The sequence below is a fragment of the Harpegnathos saltator genome, unplaced genomic scaffold (assembly GCF_003227715.2).
Source record: "Harpegnathos saltator strain DR-91 unplaced genomic scaffold, Hsal_v8.6 scaffold720, whole genome shotgun sequence".
In the NCBI taxonomy this organism is placed as follows: Eukaryota; Metazoa; Arthropoda; class Insecta; order Hymenoptera; family Formicidae; genus Harpegnathos; species Harpegnathos saltator.
The window spans coordinates 636,219-658,905 of NW_020230561.1; the positions used below are offsets into that span (position 1 = coordinate 636,219).

At 31.9% G+C, this 22,687-nt stretch overlaps 3 protein-coding genes across 3 annotated transcripts; 2 read left to right on the top strand and 1 right to left on the bottom strand.

Annotated features, from left to right (window-relative positions):
• Positions 1–3,030: 3,030 nt before the first annotated feature.
• On the bottom strand, positions 3,031–4,200 carry LOC105187935 (U3 small nucleolar ribonucleoprotein protein IMP3). The gene is made up of 4 exons (XM_011149088.3): positions 3,798–4,200; positions 3,380–3,694; positions 3,194–3,266; positions 3,031–3,092 (listed from the first exon to the last, which is right to left on the bottom strand). The coding sequence occupies exons 1-4, from the start codon at positions 3,932–3,934 to the stop codon at positions 3,069–3,071; spliced, it is 549 nt and encodes a 182-aa protein (XP_011147390.1). The 5' UTR covers positions 3,935–4,200; the 3' UTR covers positions 3,031–3,068.
• Positions 4,201–4,366: 166 nt separating this feature from the next.
• On the top strand, positions 4,367–7,090 carry RpL29 (ribosomal protein L29). The gene is made up of 4 exons (XM_011149087.2): positions 4,367–4,518; positions 4,754–4,813; positions 4,999–5,063; positions 6,928–7,090. Exons 2-4 carry the CDS (start codon positions 4,777–4,779, stop codon positions 7,042–7,044), a joined length of 219 nt encoding a protein of 72 aa, XP_011147389.1. The 5' UTR covers positions 4,367–4,518; positions 4,754–4,776; the 3' UTR covers positions 7,045–7,090.
• A 967-nt stretch (positions 7,091–8,057) lies between these two features.
• strat (RAB interacting factor STRAT) lies at positions 8,058–9,047 on the top strand. Its single transcript, XM_011149086.3, has 2 exons — positions 8,058–8,324; positions 8,621–9,047. Exons 1-2 carry the CDS (start codon positions 8,196–8,198, stop codon positions 8,852–8,854), a joined length of 363 nt encoding a protein of 120 aa, XP_011147388.1. The 5' UTR covers positions 8,058–8,195; the 3' UTR covers positions 8,855–9,047.
• Positions 9,048–22,687: the final 13,640 nt, after the last annotated feature.

A 22,687-nucleotide genomic window follows, 5' to 3' on the forward strand; every position in this document is an offset into this window, starting at 1 on the left:
TACTCCTCAGATTTCTGTCATTAATAACTCGATAATTATTGCGAATCTCGCAAAATGGTACGGGACTTTTATGTTTGTTTCAACCCAATCTACCCTCACACTTCGAGTTGGCAGCTAATTACCGGACACTTCGTATGATCTTCATGATATTAATCATACACAATGTCAATTCTTTTCTTTTGCACATGTTAACATGTTAATTCATGTTATAAACGCGTAACAATGTGCGAGACCGTGCTTGTCAAGTAGGCTATTATGGTTGTAGCACGGACATATAAACCGCCTGAAAATGGATGTAGCACCGAAGTGCTACATTATTGCTATTGTAACCCGAAGTGTGAAGGTAAATTGGGTTAAGACAAATATAAAAATTCCATACCATTTTGCGAGATTTGCAGTAATTATCGAATTATTAATTACAGAAATCTGACGAATGAATGCGCGCTGAAATGGATGATTGGAGAAGCGTCGTAGCCTCTCGGGTTACAGCGTGGTCCAGTCGACCTAGCAACTATTGGCAGCGTCCGGCAAGATGTAAATGAGGCAAGATAAAACAATGAATAGCGGCGCGTTGTCCTTCCCTTCGTCGCGCATTGGCATCAGTTTTTGAATCGACTGGGCCGCGTTGTGGCCTAAGCAGCTGCAACGCTTTTTCAATCATCTATGTCAGCACGCTCTTATTCCTCAGATATCTGTCATTAATAACTCGATAATTATTACGAATTTCGCAAAACAGTATGAGACTTTTATGTTTGTCTTAACTCAATCTACCTTCACATTTCGAGTTGGCAGCTAATTACCGGACACTCTATATATACATACATGTTTACACATTATTATATGTCACTAGTACTGAATCATATGACGAAAGTAGAAAGATAAGCCTTGCACAACTTGCTTGATAATATGCAGAATATTAAACGGGAGTACGAGGAGTGCGCCGCACCCGGGACGACCAAAGGCCGTCAGTATTAGTATAAAAAAAAAATGTATAAGTCGAATGACGGAGATATTTTGAAAGTCTTGGGTGGTCATTCTAGAAAAGAAAGGTCGTCCAAAATTCTGCGGGATTGTTTGTAAAAAAATGTCATCAAAAATTTTGCTTCAAAGCGGCGATGAATAATTTCATACCCGGACAGAAGCAACCCTTAGTATGGCTCTAATTAAGGAAGATTTAAGAACATTGTCTTCTTTAAACTGTTCTCCTATTAGATATCGGATTGTCGATACGTCGGACGTCGAATGCAGTGTGAATCCTCCATAAAATTATTTTTACGTTTGATTTAAGCTCCAAGGAGCTTGAAATTTTATTACATACTATTTTTGTGTGATAGAACAAGTATAAGTTTATTTATAGTTTATTGTATTACAAAGATTATATTGCAAAGATTTATGTTCAGTTAGTAACTTGATATTATTTATAACAAATGTACATATACCAGAGAAATATATATACAGCTCATTTATAATTGAACTTGATGAAATTTCTGTACACGCAGATACACGTACACAAGTACGATTGTACTCGACATTCTATGGCTTTCTCGACGATGTCTTTGCGCTGCCCTAAATTTGTCTTGAAGATATTCTCGAAGCGTTCCGAAAATATCCTCGTTCTCTCCTAAATATGATCTGCGAATGTTATAAAGGTGTCCTGTAAATCCGATCCACAAAACGTCCCCAGGATGTCCTTAGCACCTCACATTGAACATCTTTATACTCTCCTGAATATTCGTCCTGTGGCTGTCCTGAGGACATCCTCGTGCTTTCCTGAGTATGTCCTGAGAATATCCCAAAAGCATCCTAAATGGGACGTCCTTTGGTGATCCTCAGGATGACCCATGGATCTAACAACGTCTCTACTTAGTTCCAGGACATATTCAGGATAATCCTGAGGACGTCATGTGCTATTTGGGTATGAATACATTACGAACTTCTGAGAAATTCCAATCATGGTGCATATAACATCCCTAGTCATTCTTCCAGTATTCTTTTACGAATTCCTGAGGAACTATAGTTCAGAAAGGAAGAACACTTTGTGAATATGTTGAGAATTAATTATGCTATCTGGGTGCTTATATGTAAAAAAAAGTCCTTTTACAACTATAAACAACTTATATGTAAATGGATATATGTGCTAAAAACGAATTAAAGTGGACAATATGAGAATAAAAACAGTGAAACATTTTTGTAAAGGTAGATAGATAAATAAATAGATAAATAAATAGATAGAGATAGAAAGATAGAAAGAGAGAAAAAAAGAAAGAGTATATTAATATTTATTAATTAAATAGATAAATAGAGAAAGAGAGAGAGGGGGAGAGAGAGAGAGAGAGACAGAGACGGAGAGAGAGAGAGAGAGAATATTTTAGCAAGTAGTTTTTTAATAAAATATATTTATATTATAAAATAAATTATTATTTTAGTTACTTTTTTATCTTGCAACAACTCAAATTTGTTGTATATTTTAATTACTGTTGTAAATGTGCAAATTTATATATATAATGAAATGTATTAATTATCTATTTATTTATTTATTATGTTTCCATGGAACCAGTGCTATGAATCAAAACTCGAAAACATTGCTTCTTTCTATTTGCACATGCAAAGGCTGGTATTTAGAGTCAGATCTTATATTCAAGACCGTCTTGAATCTTCAGATGCTTTTTAACTAATAGAACGATGCATACAGTATCTGAAGATGAACTTAAGATGATCTTGAATAAAAATGTTAAACTTCACAATTCATCGGTTACACGGTTACACATTATGCAGAAAATATGCACCATGGAATTTCAACCTGTATGCGTCTAATACGTCATATGTTGGAGTCGGTTATTATTAAACTTATATTACACTATAGGAATTATTTTTATGATTTATATTTATTTTAATCTTTAATATAAAAAAGCTAAAATGGCACGCGCTTGTAATGTTCTAATTTATCTACAAAAATTATGTATATAATGGACAATAAGTTCTTTTTTATTATAAATTTATAAATATTTTTATTATAAATGTAATTTCTTTTATAACATACAGTTTAATAAACAATATTTCTTATAAATTTATACCATATCAAAATCATCCCTCTGTAACAAAAAAATATATATATGTAAATATCACTTAAGATATCTATTATTTAAGATGTAATTTAATTATAAGAAATATTTTGGGATAAGAAAATTCTTACTTCATTATTGTATTCTAGTACATGTTTTCTAATAGCAGATGTATCTACCCATGTCACAAAGTCTTCTAAATTCCTATAAAATATTATTTTATTTCTCAACCATACAACATATAAAAAGATATATTGTAAAATTTTTTCACTGTAAAATTGAATTGATTAATAATAAACTAAAAAGATATATATTACCTTGTGACTAAAAATGCAGGATCCTTTACTACTTCTACACCAACTCTGACATGACCTTGCTCTATTAATTTAGTTGCTATCATTATCGTTTGACTCATTTTGCTCCGTACCATAACTACTGGCAATCTTCGTCTGCAAAATGAGCTAGCAGTTACTTTCTGAGTTAGAGACAAGTCCCATTTAGTGGAGATTAATCCTAGCATATACAATTTCTCCAATAATAAAGCACTTTGCTCAATACGATAAGGATGGTCAGGATCTATCTCTTTGATTTTTCTACCCAACTCACGTATTTCACATGCCAATTTGTTGTAACTATAAAAAATATATATTATTTCGAGGTAAATTTAAATTATATCATGATATTTATTATGATATATCATGATATTTATATTACTTCAATAAATATCATAATTACATAGTATAATCAGCTCTCTTCTGAATACCATATCGTCTCAAGATTTTAACCTCGTGAAGATTATTATCAGCTGACCATGACATAAAATCCACCTTCTTCAGTAGTTTTTGCTCATGATATTTTAATTTTCGTACCATTGCGAATTAATTATTTATGGCAAACGTTTCACAAATTGGTCTTTAATCTTAAAAATAAATAACTTTTTCTTCTTCTTAAGGGTTTATAGGAATTAAGTAATAAGTACAAATACTGAATTCACTTTAGAGACTTCATGCGGCGAGAATAAGAAACAACGTTTTTATGGCTAGTTGCCACAATATGCGGTACGATCGCCGCGTGGCGGAAGTTGGCTAGGGAATATTATGGTAATCAATGGCTGTATTCAGCAGACTCAACAGTTGGACAATATTACTAGATTTCCCACTGAATCTCGCTCCTGATTGGTAAATAGTTCTGGGTCTATGAAGAATTTAAAAGAATGTTCCAATCACAGACAATAATCACTAAGCGCTCTCTGATCACTTTGTTCTACTGAACGCGGCTATTGACTTTCATTCTTCTCGAGTCGGGATACGTTCCGAAAGTTGCAAAAAAACGGTTACAAACTTTATGTCCGCGACCGTACGACAAGCGTTGCAGGGTCCTGTGTGCAACCGGCCTTAATATCACTAGACATTCTGTTGCGTTCATTTTCGTTTCCGTCTCCGTGCGTCTCTGACAGGTTGTGTACAGGGTTTCTAAGTTTTATAATTTTCAATTTAAAAATCCATTCAATCTATTGTAGTAACGGCATATGTTTCTGAGATTATAATTCTTTCCATTAAATATAATAATAATCCTCCATATTTGCCTATTAGTATTCATGAGAGTAAAGTTATTTTTATTAGCTATTTATATAACCTAATAACCTGACAACTCACAATGTACTATTTTGATTTATTCGAATATTGTTACAGATAGTAGTGAATAATTCATAAAAATGGCGAAGTCGAAAAATCATACAAATCATAACCAGAGTAAGTATTACTTTGTAGTGAGCTATTATCATTGTTGAAACTTAAAGACTATGTTTAGAGACAATGTGCTAAAGATGATTTAAAAAAATTTTTTGAGATTTTACATTAAATATAATGAAATATTTGATATTGCCTGCAAATTAAATGTCAAGATTTTAGAATTGGGTTGTGATATTTTCTTTTAGATCGTAAGGCTCATCGTAATGGAATCAAAAAGCCCAAAAGATATAGGCATGAATCTACACTTGGTGTAAGTTTTCCACAAGTCTAAGATGTTTTATCATCTTATTTATTTAAGTTATGTGTGTTTATAATATTTAGCTGAGTATTTTATTAATATATACATATATGTATGTGTGTATATATATGTATATATACAAGGTATATATGAATTTATGTTACAACTTTTTACTACATAATTTAGCATTGCTGACATCATTGTAGTTAATTGAGTTGTATATAGATATTGTATGCATCATGTCATTATGGGCAAGTTCAGATGATTGCCTCCTGGGCTACTTGAGCTAAGATCCAAATATGAGAAAGTATAGATACTTACATGGTAATGCATTATGAAAATATGAAAATAGCCATAAAAATTATGCCTGTGATAGGACATATTTTAAGACTCACATAACATTTTTTATTATATTTTTATAATGTATTATTATGTTAAGTATCGACACCTTTTTGTATTAGGATTTTAGCTCAAGCAGCTAAAAAACTAATCACCTCCACTTGCATATGATATGATGCATGCAATATCTATACCAGACTCAATCAACTATAATGCTGCAGTAATGCTAAATTGTGTAGTAAAAGGTTGTACCATGAACTCATATACTCTCTCTCTCTCTCTCTCTCTCTCTCTCTCTCTCTCTCTCTCTCTCTCTCTCTCTCTCTCTCTCTCTCTCTCTCTCTCTCTCTCTCTCTCTCTCTCTCTATATATATATATATATATATATATATATTATATATATATATATGGTGTGTGTGTGTGTGTGTGCGTGCGTGCATGTATGTGGGCGCGTGTATGTGTGTGCGTGTGTGTGTATATATATACACATATATGTATAAAAGTATTTTATTTTTTAAGTTTCATGATACATTTGTATATACAGAAGAATTTGTTTACCTTAGTAATTTTTTTACATTTCTGAATTGAATATCATATATCTTTTGAAATTTGGAAAGTCAATAAGATATAATGATATTATCATGAAATAATATTTGAAAAAGTTACATATATATACAGGATGCTTGAAAATTCTTGATACAACTATTATATATAGATAGAAGTAATCATATTGAAAAAGAAAGTTATATCTTGTAAATTTTGCAGTAAACAGAAATTAAATGATATGAATAAATGGACATATGGGAAACAATAAGAATTTTGTAACATCTAATGAAAGATTGCTTCCAATTTGAAAAATATCTTTTTTATAATCTAACAAAGATAAGTATTAATTGATAGCACAAGGCAATGTAACATAGCAAGCGGTATATATTGTAATACAATCCAATATTATGCAATGCTTATTAAGAGATTGTCAGTTGATTTAAACATCTTCTATGAGATTTTAAACTAATAATAATTGGTGTAATGGCTCACTTTATTATATCATGCATACATATTTGCAAATTTCTTATTAATAAATTAAAATTTTAGATGGTTCTTTGCAAAAAACTTTCTATCTCATTTTGATGAATTTTACTTGTACATGAGTAAACATGCATAAATTAAATGAACTGTGTCTATGTATGTATATGTCCTATTCAAAATTATCCTATTTGAAAATATGTAAATATATTTTACTGTATACCAATATGTTCATGTATATGTGAGAAAGGTTACATGTTTATTTTGAGCTTTAAAACTTTCTAGTAAAGAAATTTGTGACAATTACTACAACATAACATTACATTATGTAAAAAAGTTCAATTGTTCCATTAAGTATAAATGCTTTATCGACTTAATTAAAAGAAAAATGTTACAATTTTTTTCTTTCACCATTTGTATCTTTTTTCTTTAATGTAATTTAAATATTTATTAAATAATTAGTTTTATTTACAAGCACTATGCATTCATTGTTTTTATATGTATTCTTCAGATGGACTTGAAGTTTTTGAGAAATCAACGTTTTGCTAAGAAGCATAACCTTAAACCAAAAGCTCAAAAGAAGAGGGCAGAAATGCGAAAGGCTTTACGTGAAGCAAAGAATAAATAAATGTGTTGTATAAACTAATGATTTTATTAAAATAATTTAAAAAACATTTGTCGTTAAAATACTGTCTTATCCGTAGCCTATGATTTAAAACTTTCAATAAATTTTATAAGAAATATGTATTACCATGAAAATAACTGAAGACTTCTAATATTTTACCATGCAATTACTGATTAATGACAGAAGCGAGAATATACATGCTCTAAAATGATAGCAAAATATATATTTGATATAAGGAAACAAATATAAGATAATACTTATAATTGATGGACCATTAGGCGATTGTTGGTAATTCTTTGGTACATGTATCTAAGCATACCAAACTGTATCAGGACGTTTTCACGTATTTGATACTATGTAGTAGAGGAGTACGGTTTACCGTTTTGGTATAACTGGACCTCGGGAATAGTTCAAGGGATGTTTTATAACAATTTGGCGGTTATGTATATCGTCTATGAGGCACAATATCTCTTGTAGTAAAAATTGTATCGCGCGTGACTCTGCAACGTTTGATACTGCTGACGCTTTATTTGTTAATGATAAATTGTTGACTGCCAAATTTCAAAATCTGGCTGTGTAGGGACCTCGGAAATAGTCCAAGGGATATTTTATAACAATTTGGCGGTTATGTATATCATTCACGAGGCAAAATATCTTGTTTTAAAGTGGTGGCTGGAAAATATTCATACACATACACACGCCAGTACTAATGCACTGCTCATATATACGCTAATACTGATACATTGCTCGCGCGAGCGCAAGAGTAGGAAGGTTGGGTCATATAGACTGCACCATGATGCAGGAGAGGTACACTTTCTGTGTTATCTGCACCAAAAGATATTTTGCCACGCAGGCATCATATTTAAAGCCAGCGGCACACGGTGCTTGTTTTCGTACTGGATTGCTTGCTGGATGAAAATATTGCGTTCTGATTGGTGCATTTCCATCCATCTTCGGAAATGTACCAATCAGATCGCAGTATTTTCATCCAGCAAGCAATCCAGTACGAAAACAAGCACCGTGTGCCGCTGGCTTTATTTTGTCTCCCTCCCCTAAACGCAGCTGGAGAATGACGTATGGGTACACCCTTCTACCTAAAGCCATATACCGAACTGAACTGAACTGAAACTTATTTTGTAAACAAAGTAAACAGCATGTCAATGGATCAAGATGTTATTGAGATGAGAAAAGATGCGGATGGAAAAAACAAAAATAAAATTTTTTGTACATTTTGCCCTTCAAAAATGCTTAATGCTGGAGTTGCTAGGTTAATAAACATGGAGGTAAGTATTATATAATTTAAATATGTATTAATATTTTTATATCAAAGAAATTTATAATTATATTATTTAAAATTACACGTTATTTTGTGTAAATATTATGTATTATTATTTGTTGTTAAATATTCTTGTATACACTATTCATAACCAATGACCTTGTCTTCTTTTGCCTCTAGTGCGGCATATAAACTTTTTCTTTTGATTGCTTTAAATTTATTTTTATCAGATTGAGTTATTAAATAATGATTATATCCAATATAAAACATTCTATTTTAATTAAAATATACAATTGATTGCAGTTTGCGCTACCTTACATACATAGCAAAGGAGAAGGTCTAAGCAATCAACCAGAATCCATTTCCAATTATTGGTTAGTGGAAGATATGTATACATTTGAAAATATTGGTGTATCACACACAGTAGATAATGTCAAGTACTTAGCTTGTGCTGATTGTGAAAGAGGTCCAGTAGGATGGCATGATTTATCTACCAAAAAATCTTACATTGCACTGTGTAGAGTGAAACATGAATAACACAATATAGTGAAATCTACTTAATAATAAAATAATTTTATAATTTTATACTCACAATATGTGTGTAAACATGAGCGTATAAAAAAAATTTTGGATCTATGCAAGTATGAGATAATATATATGTAATTACTGTTTGTGAACATATAATTGATAAATATGCAATGTCTATATAAAAATCTATATTCTAGGTTTATATCGAAATAAATTAATTTCTTTTGTATTTGTCAAAAAATCCTATCTTTAAGGAAGTTGTATAAAGAATGTATAATAGTAATCTACAAGTATACAAGTTACTATATGTATATATATAATATCACTGATGCAAAGTTATTTTTATTTTATGTGTCATTGTATAAAAACCAAGTTGATATTACATATAGAGTAATAATTGAGCAAGAAATAAATACAACTTATACAATTTTAGTTGACAATGTAATATTTAATTACAATGTATGTTACAAATGCAGCTGATAAATCAAATAGTAAATTGTCATCCAGATCAATAAATATAACTATAATTAAAAATCATCTATAGTTAATATATGAATTTGTGTGAATCAATTATATCATTATATATTGTTTTTTGATATCTTGTCTTGAATACAAGTTACATAAACAAGTTACATGTCGTGCATTGAATACAGACACAGATCAATAGATGATTAATCTTATGGGTAGCGTTATATGCGATATTGTATTACGTGAGTAATACACATGTAATTCTCTTTTTCCTTCTCTCTCTCCTCTTAATGTGTTTTGATATATGTATGTATAATATTTCTAATATTTATGATATTTTACTTATATATAGTTTGTAAAGTCATTTTTAGTTTAGGTAGAAAACTATTATGTTATATGTATTTATTTACATTTGTTTCATTTTTTAATCTTAATTAATTTTGAGCAAAGATAGTCCTGTGTTTGTGCAAGTCATATCGTGCTGGCATCTGATAACATTACAGTTTTCCTTCTCAAAAGCATTATTGAAGCAAAATATATTAATTTTTATTTTATACGGACGTATGTAATGTATTATACAATTTGAATCTCACTAATTGATAAGAAAATAACCTTGATTATCTTAATCATGTAAACATCAACATTTGCATTATTGTAATAGCCTAAACAGCAAAATCTGCTTTTGCAGATTTTGCATAGTGTTTGCTGCAGATTTTGTTAAAAACTTGTTAGCAGAAATACAATAGAATCTGATGACAGAATATGATGATTAACGACAAACTAAACAGAATCTATATTCATATGTATTATTCCATGTATTCTGAGATAGACAAATTTCGGCATATTGTCTGCGTAGGGACTGAATTCGAGAATTAAAAATAGTAGCATAAATACGTAGAGATGCGTCCTCTTACAAGAAACATAGGAGCATATAAAAGAAGCAATCTAGTACCATGAACATTATGGCATGCAACCATGTATCGTGTCGGCAAGAGGATGCAATTAATCAGCAATATAATAAGCTGATATTTTATTGCAAAGTATAAGATAATAAATATGTATTTTTTACAACAAGTACATTACAAATATATTAATTTACGTTCCAATGGTATCATAAAATATATGGTAAATGCTAGCATGCTATTGCCAACATGTCTGTCTACTTGGGTCCAAATAAAATATACCGCAGATTCTACTCGCTTTTTATCAATTTGTGTAGATTCTGTCAACAGACTCTGTTGATAGAATATGAGCCTAATACAAATGTTTATGAATTCGTCGATAGACCCTCGATCGAATTTGATTGGATAAACTTTTGATCGAATTTGTCGCCAATCGAATTTGCCGACAGACTGTTAACAGATTGTTTACTGAAAGTAAGACTACGAATAGCGATAAAAATGCTGATTGTATAAGAAGTCTAAATACTGCATAATAAACTGCAACTAAAACAGAGTCTTTAACACACACACATATATATATATATATATATATATATATATGTGTGCGTGCGTGCGCATATGTGTGTACAGGTATTCAGCATAATGGCTGGATGATTTTTTATACACTTTCACCGATTTAAAAAGAAAAGTTGTAAGATGAACGTTCATCTGCTATATACAGATTACAACTTGCAACAAATTTAAAACAAAAATTTTTTTTATTGAAGCTCAAAGTACTTTGAATTTTTTTAAGAATCTAATTTAAAAGAATCTATAATTTTAGTATATGGTAGACTTATCAATTTAGAAATCAGTAGTACGATTTCGATCAATGCATTGATGCTTTTTTTGAGCTAATGAACTCTATGTATCCATTAGATCGTTTAAATATAATTTAAACAATTTATTCGCTTTCACATTATTTCATGTTATGGTAAAAATGCCGAATAGGGGACTCCGCTCCTATGACCTTGACCTTGACATATGTTATCAAGGATACCTTCCTGAGTAACGTGCAAAAAGTTTTAGCCGTCGCTCGTTGTTTATTAAAAAGTTATTGCTAAAAATTTTCATAAACGCACAAGTTGAAAGTGCGTTTAGCACGGCGCGCTCCCCCATCTCTCCCCCCGTGCTAAATGCACTTGTATCTTACGACTTTATCTTTATGGGAAAAAGTTCGAAATGAAAGTAAGGTTAGATTAAGTTACGTTACATTGTGCACGAATTTTTTACCAGAATTAAATAATTTTATTCAAGAGTATTCGTTATACAATGCTCACTGTATGAAGACATTTCAATAACTGAACGAGCTATATTACCCAAATGCTACGAACAACAGCGACAACCTCTAGACGTTTCAAAGCAAATATTTACGAATTCGTTTACAACACGAACAGGAATAGGTCGAACTACAATATAACGTAATCTAATCTAACTTTATTTCTATTTCCAACTTTTTCTCATAGAGATAAAGTAGTAAGTTGCAAGTGTGTTTAGCACATAGGGGAGGGATGGAGGGGGGGCGGGGAGGGGGCGCATAGCGCGCCGTGCTAAACGCACTTGCAATTTACGTATAAACCAAACTTTTTTGCTAATAACTTTTTAACAAATAACGAGCGACGGGTGATAATATGTCAAGGTCAAGGTCATAGGAGCGGGGTCCCTATTCGGCATTTTTACCCATGTTATTTCTAATATCTAAGAATATACGTATTATAGGAAAACATTAAAACTGCATCGTACTTATGAAACTTCTTTTGTTTATAACTTTCCAATAAACATTTGCATTATTTATAAACAGTTTTACTTTATTTATATTTTATTTATAAACGTGTTTCTAAGAATGCGAAGCCTCTTCTCTGTTCACGTATATGTAAAGTTTACCGTATCTAAATGTACACAGTTTCAAAAATTATGCTCGATTAATGAAACTTTTTTTGTTGTTGAAACTTTTTAACAAACAACGAGTGACGGCTAAAACCTCTTGCATGTTACTCAGAATGACGTCCTTGACAACATATGTCAAGATCAATGTCATTATAGTATCCTCTTCTAAATAGGAGTTTTATCTAAAAAAATATTTCAGACAAAAGTTGTTAAAATTTATTTGGTAGAAAGAGATGATATAATGAAAAATTAAGGTTTCCATTTGAGAAAAGTAATTATCAGTGAATATCTCGAAAATAGCACCATCTACAAACAAAATAATATAGTTCTTTATGTTCCTTTTGAAACCATATAACTTTTTTCTGAAATATTTTTCTCTACGACCACTCCCTGCAAAGTTACGAGGGGTGATAGATTAAAATTGGACATCCTGTATATCAATTTTAACAAAACTGGCAAGGTATGTCACTACTTTTAATATTTTATAATAATTAAAAAAAGAAAAGGAAAATTAATTAGTCACAATGTATAAATATATGTTTTTATTAGTTTAACAGGTAACAAAAAGTTGATTAAAACAATGAACAAAGATAAATCTGCAAACTATTTTTAACACATCTGCATAACGCATCTGTTTTGTTGTCAGTTTGATATATCGAGATCTGCTGCGTTCCTGGCGTCAATTTGTTATCAACGTGTTCGACACATCTGTTCTTTATTGACCACCAATTTGAGGTATATTGTGACCATGAGATATTGTTGTATTTATGCGGGTAGTAATGTATGCTGACAATATTTGCAATAACAAAACTGCTTAATGTCTATCGACAATCTATCGTCATTACTTTCTACATATTAGATTGCTCTTTTATTAATCTGCCGTGTACTTTGACCCACTGATGCTATTGCAATTGTGCAGACTATTTATTAACGTTGTTTGCGCTAACAAAGTTACTTTGATGTTTACAATCAATCTTTCGTCAATGCTTTCAATAGATCTGCTCGTCATTCATCGTCACTTTGTCATGTAATCTGCCAACTGATATTGGTGAACTTCTAGTGGAATTGTATTCATAGTGTTTTTAATGATAAAGTATGTTTTTAGTATGTAGCATTTTGGCAAATAGAATTTCTTATCTATGTTTGCCTTCACAAAAATGGTTATTGGGATATTTATTATTTTCCATGAAATTTATTTATGTTTTCTAATAGTGTAAATAACGTAGCTTGTACATTGTATGTTTAATGATTATTTTTAATTTGCATTTTTCTTCACTTATCTTGGATATGTATATAGCAATTGTACACAAATTAAAATACATGGTTTTACGAGATCGCAACTATATTATCCGTATCATATTGACGTATATATACAATATAAAACGCAAAATCAATAGATTTATGACAAAATTTGTTATCATTCGAAAATGACAAACTTATCTACCATGTGACATATATTTTATTTATGTATAGACGCGTAACACAGAATGATCCTTTCCACGTTATAACAGGTACAGTAAAAACATACGAAACCAATAACTAATATAAATGATGACATAGGAGATAACTATGATCAAGAAAATGATTCCACTAGTCAAAAATTCTTATTTTTAAATGAATATCTAATTTAATCCCTTAATATCAGGTTGCCCTTATGAAAAAAACCCTCAATTTAGGGTATTAGCACTCAAAAACGTTTAACTTTAAACACCAATAAAAATGCCCAATTTTGGATGTTATACACCGAAAAAACACTCAAATTGGATGTAATTTCGGATCATCAATTGAAGGTTACACCCAAATGACGGTTAACGCTCAATAAAAACCCTCAAAATAATACCCAAGAAAACTCTCAAATTAATACCCAAATAAAATCTTGAAAAGAAAACCCTGAAATTAAATGCACCCAAATTTTGCAATAGACGGCAATACATACAAATGAAAGCATATGTTCGTGAAATCTTTGTTTATTTGTTGTTTTCACTTAAGAACTTAAAAATAAGCCATTGATCGAATAAATAAATAGGCTAAATATGCTTTCATTTAATTGTATCATATTCATTTTGATGATATTCGTTTCCAGTGTAATTATAGAGTTAACCATCAAATGTAATACTCGAATGAGGTGTAATACTCAAATGAGGATATACAGAGTGTCCGGAATGTGATCATTAATATTTTATGTACTGGTAGATTGAGTGTAGCCGAGAATAAAAGTCATGTACCATAATGTCAAATTGGCAATAGTTATCGAGTTATTAATTGAAACATGTGAGCCAATGAGCGCGTAGAGAGCGCTGGGCGGCTGTCTCTTGTCGCTTGCGCTCGCTCGCTCGTCATTCTCGCTCGCTCGCTCCTCGCCGCGCGCGCACGCCTCTTGTCGCTTACGGTTGCCTCTCGCCGCGCGAGGTAAGCCATTTTCTTATACACAGAGCCCGTCCTGTCGCTTTCTCGTGCACTCATTCGTTTACACATTTTAATTAATTACGGAATAAATATTGAAAAAAATTGTAAAATGGCACAGGACTTTCTTAATTGTTTTAACGAGTTCTGCCAGTACACAAAATATTAATGATCACATTCCGGACACCCTGTATACCGAGTGCTTCAGACCACCCGAGTCACCCGATTTTTTCATTAACGCGACATTTTAAAGAAAAATATTTCAAACAAAAGTTGTAGGGCTTCAAAGGATCTATTTACTAACGTTATGAATTTGACCTTGGGATAACTTTGAAAAGTCCAGTCAAGATTAATATAAAAATCTTAAATGGATACCCCAATTTTTTATTACATTATCCTTTTCTAACAATAAATTTGAACAACTTTTGTCTGAAACATTTTTTTATTTACCTAATATGTTTTGAGATATTTAAGGAAATTTTGATAACTTTTTTAATATTTAACTCACGATATCTCGCTAACTATTTGTCAGAAGAAAAAGTGGTACTAGACATTTTTGCTCTATTTAGTCTCAAGAATATATTGTTACAATAGTGCACTGAATTTGGTTAATTTGATGATTTTGAAATTTCCAAAAATCAGTAAGTTAACAAAAGTCAGGGCACTATTGTAACAATATATTCTTGAGACTAAATAAAGCAACATAGTCTAGTACCACTTTTTTTTTCGACAAATATTGGGGACTTGAATAAGTTCTCGCTGTTTCTTCATGAAAATGAATGCTTTATTTAAAAAAATTAGTAAAGAACATGTCATTGAAAGTATTGTCCATCGCTAGCTACTACTTTCTCCCATTTTTCTGGCAGCATACGAACCATGTCGAAAAAACGACTCATCTTTTGAGATTATCCACGAATCGACCCATTTTTTGGCATCTTCATAAGAATGGAAGTGCTGCTCAGCCAGGCCATGAGTCATCGATCGGAACAAGTGGTAATCGGAAAGAGCAATGTCTGGTGAATACGGCGGGTGGGGTAGGACTTCCCATTTGAGCGTTTCCAAGTAGGTTTTAACCGATTTTGCAACATGTGGCTGAGCGTTGTCATGCTGCAAAATTACTTTGTCGTGTCTCTCCTCGTATTGCGGCCGTTTTTCCTTCAATGCTCGGCCCAAACGCATCAATTGTAGTCAATAGCGATCTCCCGTGATGGTTTCGTTGGGTTTGAGGAGCTCATAATATACTACACCTAGCTGATCCCACCAAATACAGAGCATGAGCTTGGAACCATGGATATCGGCTTTGCCGTCGATGTTGATGCATGGCCGGGCTTACCCCACGATTTTCTACGCTTCGGGTTATCGCAGTGTATCCACTTTTCATTGCCAGTCACGATACGATGCAAAAAAACCTTTCCTTTTTTGCCGTTGGAGCAGCTGTTCACACATAAAAAAACGTCGTTCGACGTCTCTCGGCTTCAATTTATTCAATACGGCACTCAATTTCCTTGCCTTTGAATCATTCCTAAGGCTTTTAAACATTTGGCAACTGTTGTGTGATTAACTCCTAATGATTCTGCAAGTTCATTTTGCATTTGATATGGGTCTTCATCGAGTAATGCTTCCAATTCTTCGTCTTCAAACTTTTTCGGTGCGCCAGAGCATTCTTTATCTTCAACATCAAAATCATTATTTTTAAAGCGTCTAAACCAATCTCTGCATGTTGTTTCCGATAGAGTCGTCGTAAGTCTCCACAAAAATTCTATGTGCTTCAGCTGCAGATTTTTTTAAAAAAAGTAATGCAGTAAAATTCCCCGCAAATACTCTTTTTCTGGCACAAAATTCGACATGTTTAACGCTATGAAAAAATATGTTGTTTACGCTTCGGCGGAATAACATATACTGTCACTTCAAGCCTAATGGTGGAGTTTCACGATGAAGTTGGCTGTAGTATTGCCCGATGCAAAAAGGCTAAGATAACACCATCTGTCGGGAAACAGCGAGAACTTATTCAAGCCTCCAATAGTTAGCGAGATATCGTAAGTTAAATATTGAAAAAGTTATCAAGTTTTCGTCAAATATCTCAAAAAATATTAGGTAAATGAAAAAACATTTTAAACAAAAGTTGTTCAAATTAATTGGTAGAAAAAAACAGTGTAATAAAAAATAAGGGTTCCCATTTAAAAAACGCAAGTTGACCTCCAAATGACCTTGAAGGTCATGGCCAAGGTCAAATTCAAAGTCACCATCAAGCCCATTACTCGATTTTCTACAATTTTTATATTTAAAGTTTTTCATGAAAATTCCTGCAAAGTTATCCGGGGGTTTCGGTATTTTTAAGACACCCTATATAAATCGCATGTTTTGGCTATATTTATTTATTTTTATATTGCTTTGAATGGAAAAAGTGTTTCAAGAATTGGTTTAAGCGTATACAAAAATACATAAATGTTAAAAAGGTATATTTTGAAAAACAATAAAGCCATTGTTCAAATTTTTTTGTTTTTCCCATAAACTTCTCCGAAACTTTTGCAACAACCTACGTGAAAACATCAAGTTGATCTTGACCTGACTTTGATAATGCCATCCAAGGTCAAATGGATATTAACGTTGAATATATCTCTTCAAACTTTACAACTTTACAACTTTCGCTAAAATTTTTATTTTCAAAATTACATTATGAGATATTCGACTGTATCCAGATCTTTGGCGCACTTTGTATATGTATTTATACTTTCAAAGAGCCTTTGGTTAACTGAGACTTTTCTACAACCGAATTTTTATTATAATTTACGTTTTTTGCTAGAAAAGATTCTAAACTTTGTTCAACGCGCGAACATGTGCATTTGAGGTTGATGATAAAAATCCAGTTAAAGAGATTCTTACGTACAAATATAAATAATGTGGCTCACATGTCGCTGCTTAAAACAATGCTGCTAATGATATAACAATGTAGTCGTGGGACTACTTGTGTCTTGGTCCGTGGAAGATAAAATTTTAACAATACTAATTAATTCGCACATTAGCATTCCTATCATCTAATGGTTCATATTTATTCACAGCGTAAAGTGTACCAAAGATAATATATTAAATAATTTGTTATCCTTGTCTATTCGCATTGCTACCTGGCTCCAAATACGTTACATTTATTAAAATATTTATTAGGAAAATATACATATAAATTTCTTCTTACGAGTAATAAAAATAGTACAAATGTGTTTTTAAATAACTGAACATTTATTTAAAAAATAATTCGGGACCTTACATGTCTTATTGATTATATCGCGGATATATTTGCGAAAAGATATCTTTTTTGCGAAGAAGATAACTTTTTTGACGTTTTTGGACTTAATAAAAATGACTAAAATCTTTTACAACAATTACAAATTACAATTATAATTACAATTACAATTACAATTACAAATTACAATTACAATTACAAATTCATTGTAACGATTTGCGCTGGAGCCCGGTTGCAAATCACAAACTTCTGACCGTTCGATTCGTTTTATCCGTTAGCAATAAGGTTAATCGTAGTTTTAAACAATACAATAGTACAATTGTTTTTAATACCCGATCCTATGCAATATTCGTTGTGTCGATTGCAAATATAGATATTTTAAGTGTCATTCATAGCGAATACAGTAATAAGACGAATACAATAAATAAAAGATCACAGCGGATACAATAATATAACGATTATATTGTTATAATATAACGAAACATAATATGCAGTATAATGCATATATGTTATATATAACATACATATTATTTAATTTTCCATTCAAATGATGTTACAATTATACAACAAAAATATATTATATAAATAACACGTTTACATATATACAGAATTATATATATAATTGTTATATATATAAGGGGTGTATCGTATATCTTGACTATCTGACATATTTCGGTTATATTCAATGGTATGAAAAAATGTCTGAAGAAAAGTTGCACTGTAAGGGAATAATTATGACGGTAAAAAAATTTTTTCCCAATTTTTCTTTTATTCTTTTCGGGGATTTAAGGTCAAGATAATTTTTTTGAATGGAATCATATTTGTCAGGGCGATTTTTTAATCGGCATCAAATATATTTCAGTACCTAATAAGCAACTTATAATCTACAGATGATTCTTGATACAGGAAATACATATATTCGAGGAAAACAAAAAAAGGGAAATAATGTTTTTTAATAGAAAGATTTATTTTAACAAGTATTCAAAAAGTGATCTCTATCAACTTTAATATTTGAATATGAAAAATAAATTACTTTTTTATATTCTTCATTATTTCTAGTATGATAAAATTAGAGAAATTGCAAAATTCGTTTTCGCATGTTTTGCAGTGCTGTAGGTGCTGTAGGTTTTCATTGAAAATTTTATTTTTAAATATTCCCACAAAAAAAGTTAATAGAATCTGATAACCGGCTAGCAAATTTTAATATCTATTGAAAAGTATAAATTTCTTATTATTCTGTTTTCCTCAAACATATTTATTTTCTATGTAAAAAATTATCCGTAAGTCACATAGATTACTAAAATCCATTTGATACTGGCTATAAGATTGTCCAAACAAAAATATTTCATTTCATTTAAAAAAATGATCTTGATCTTCAATCTTCGAAAATAATGAGAGAAAATTGAGAAAAAATATTTTTATCATCATAGTTACTCCCTTGAACAATGCAGTCTTTCTTCAAACATTTTTTATATTATCAAATACAACAGAAATATTTCAGATAATCGAGATATATGAAACATCTTGACACATATATACTTACATATGCGCGCGCGCACACATATTGTGTATATATGCATGTGTTTATGTATACAGAGTGTTTGACGATGCATATAAAGCTCTCGCGTACGTGTAAATTATACATCAAGTTGAGCAAGGGATTTTTCTATTTTGCGAGCAACTACGTAAAATTTAAAGTTATTAATTAAAAAAGACTTGTGAGTGAACTTGCGTGATCTCTTACGTGAACTATGATGGCGACATAGGCTTATAAATTAAGTCAAACTGAAAAAAAATCATGTATCTCTTTCTTTCTCATTCTTCAAAAAAACACATAATTCTAACTTATTAATTAAAGAAGATTGATATATAATTGTACACAATTATTTACAAATATTTTTTAATTAATAACTCAGAATTGTACGTGGTTCTTTGAAAAAAGGAGTGGGGGGATACATAGAATGTTTTTATTATTTGTCTTAATCTATAGGTGCACGACCACAGACGTTACACGCGCACACACACACACACACAGACATACATACAGAGTGTCCGTCACAATACATGACAAGATTTGCGCATGTGTGATCGGTAAAAGGACCCCGCATAGATCTTATGGGAATGTGCCCTCGGTTAAATTGGATGGAATTGAAGTATGTTATGGTCCTCGACATCTCGAACGAAAGTCTCAATAGGCACGACTCTCTAAATTCAATAATTTTCCGTCCAGAGAGGTTTAAAGTAGCAACCTCTCAATGAAAACCTATAGTTGTACTATGCTTTTTCACGAAACAAATATATGAATATCTCTCACACACACACACACACACACACACACGCACGCACACACGCACGCGCGCACACACACACGCGCGCACGCGCACACACACACACACACACACACACACACACACACACACACACACACACACACACACACACACACACACGACAAAAAATATGTAAATCCGACTGGTTAACCTCCACGTGGTATATCTTGACTAATGCCAATACTAGCGGTACGATTTCTATATGTATATGTGTGTATATATATATATATATATATAGAAAGAGAGAGAGAGAGGGGGAGGGAGGGGGAGGGGGAGGGAGGGGGAGAGAGAGAGAGAGAGAGAGAGAGAGAGAGAGAGAGAGAGAGAGAGAGAGAGAGAGATATTCAATATTTGTTTCGTGAAAAAGCATGGTACAACTATTTCAGGTTTTCATTGAGAGGTTGCTACTTTAAACCTCTCTGAAAATTATTGAATTTAGAGAGTCGTGCCTATTGAGACTTTCGTTTGAGATGTCGAGGACCATAACATACTTCAATTCCATCCAATTTAACCGACGGCACATTCTCATAAGATCTGTGCGGGGTCCTTTGTGTGTCTATGTGTGCATATCGGTAGCTGAAATATTAGCTAAGTTGAGTGAGTTAATGTTTTCTTTAAATTAATTATTAATAACTATTATAAATTATTTAACTATTAGGAGGTTGCATTGAAAGCGGCTGTTTTTTTGTGTTTTTTGAGCATTTATTTCAATAACAAAATGTATGAATACATCAGTCAAAGTATTTGCCCTCGGAAGCTGTGACATTTTCCTATTTTTCTGGCAAAAGTTGAGTCCCGCGACGAAAGAACGGTTTGTTTTTTGAGCCAATCTATTCAGCAACCCAATTTTCGATTTCTCCGTGCTTATGGAAATGTATATATTCCATAGCATATTGCATCGATCAGAAATCGCTTGGAGTTAGGTCCGGAGAATACGTTGGGTGCCGGAGAATTTCCCATTCGAGCTCCATCAGTGTTTGTTTCCCAACAACATAGGGCCGAGCGTTGTCATGATGAAGAATCACTTTTCGGTGATTTGAAGCAATTCATGGTCGCTTTTCCACCAAATTATCATTCAAACGCTCTAATTGTTATCGATAATCGTTCGGCGATGACTGTTTCGTTCGGTTTTAACAGCTCATAATACACGACACTCTCCATATCTCACCAAATAGAGAGCATTGCTTTGTGACTATGGATATTTCGCTTTAGTGTCAACGTTGATGGTTGGCTAGGATCAACTCATGATTTCTTGTGTTTCGGATTGTCGAAATAGATCCAATTTTCATCGTCAGTCACGATACGTCACAAGAAACTTTTCTTTTTATGCCTTGTAAGCAAAGAAATCGAGATGTTTAAACGATTAGCAATGGCATTTTCGGTCAATTCATGTGGCAGCTATTTTCCTTCTTTCTCCCTTCTTTCCTATCCCAGTCAGAACCATAACGTTGATTCGACATCGATTAAGGTTGAATTAATGTTAATTCAACATTTTATCGATCATTTCAATATTAAATCAACGTCGAATCAACGTTATAGTTGGGATAGCTTGTAAACGTTGTGAAATGGTTTATTTATCGACTTCGAGCTGTTGAGCCAATTTTTTGAATTTTTGAACAGGGTTTTCTTCCAGTAGAACTTGCAGTTGTTCATTTTCGAACTTTTTCGATTGACTTGTCCGTTGTTTGTCGTGAACGTTACAATCACCACTTTTGAATCGCCAAAACCAATCTTTACATACTGTTTCCGATGGAGCAAATTCACCATAAGTTTTCGCAAGCAATTGATGAGCTTTAGCTGCACTTTTTTTCAAATCGAAGTAGTGTAGAAGTATACATCGGGAAAACAATTTATCGTGTTCCATTTTAATTCGGTTATAGAAAAGCACTTGTGTAAACGAAGGATGGCGTTTGATGGCTGAATTTTAGTGGGAAATGTCCACACTTCAAAATGACATAAGAGACATCTATTACTGTCCACAGCATACACAGCTAGAGTTATCTACATATGAACAGCGGCTTTCAATGCAAGCTCCTAATAAATAACTGGATATTCACGTAAATTGCAAATATTTCTGCCAGAGACATAACGTTCGTTTTATATGTTATATTTAAGTTACGTTGCTGTTATATTGTTATAGCCAATAAATAATAAAACACAAGAAAATATAACCATTTTTAAATAGTCATTTTAGAGTTATGAATGGAAATTAAATAACTTCAATATTAATAACATATAACAGAATTTAGATTACGTACATGTTACATTTATATGTTATATATAAATTATATTCTACATTTGCTGAAATCGATAACGTAACGATGCAACCAACGTCACGGAGTAATTTTTTTGTTTTCTATCTGGAATTATGATTTAAAGTTCCATAAAGTCAACAATGAATTCAATGTACACGGCAAAGAGAAACGTTAATATTGTACATGTGCGTGTGTATCTGTATGTGTGTATGTGCGTACATACCAGTGCGTCTGTATTAAACTTTACGTAAGAGGGATTAAGGATTCAGAAGTGTATCGATAGTTATCGTAATCTTCCCGTGATATGTAGATAATGACTT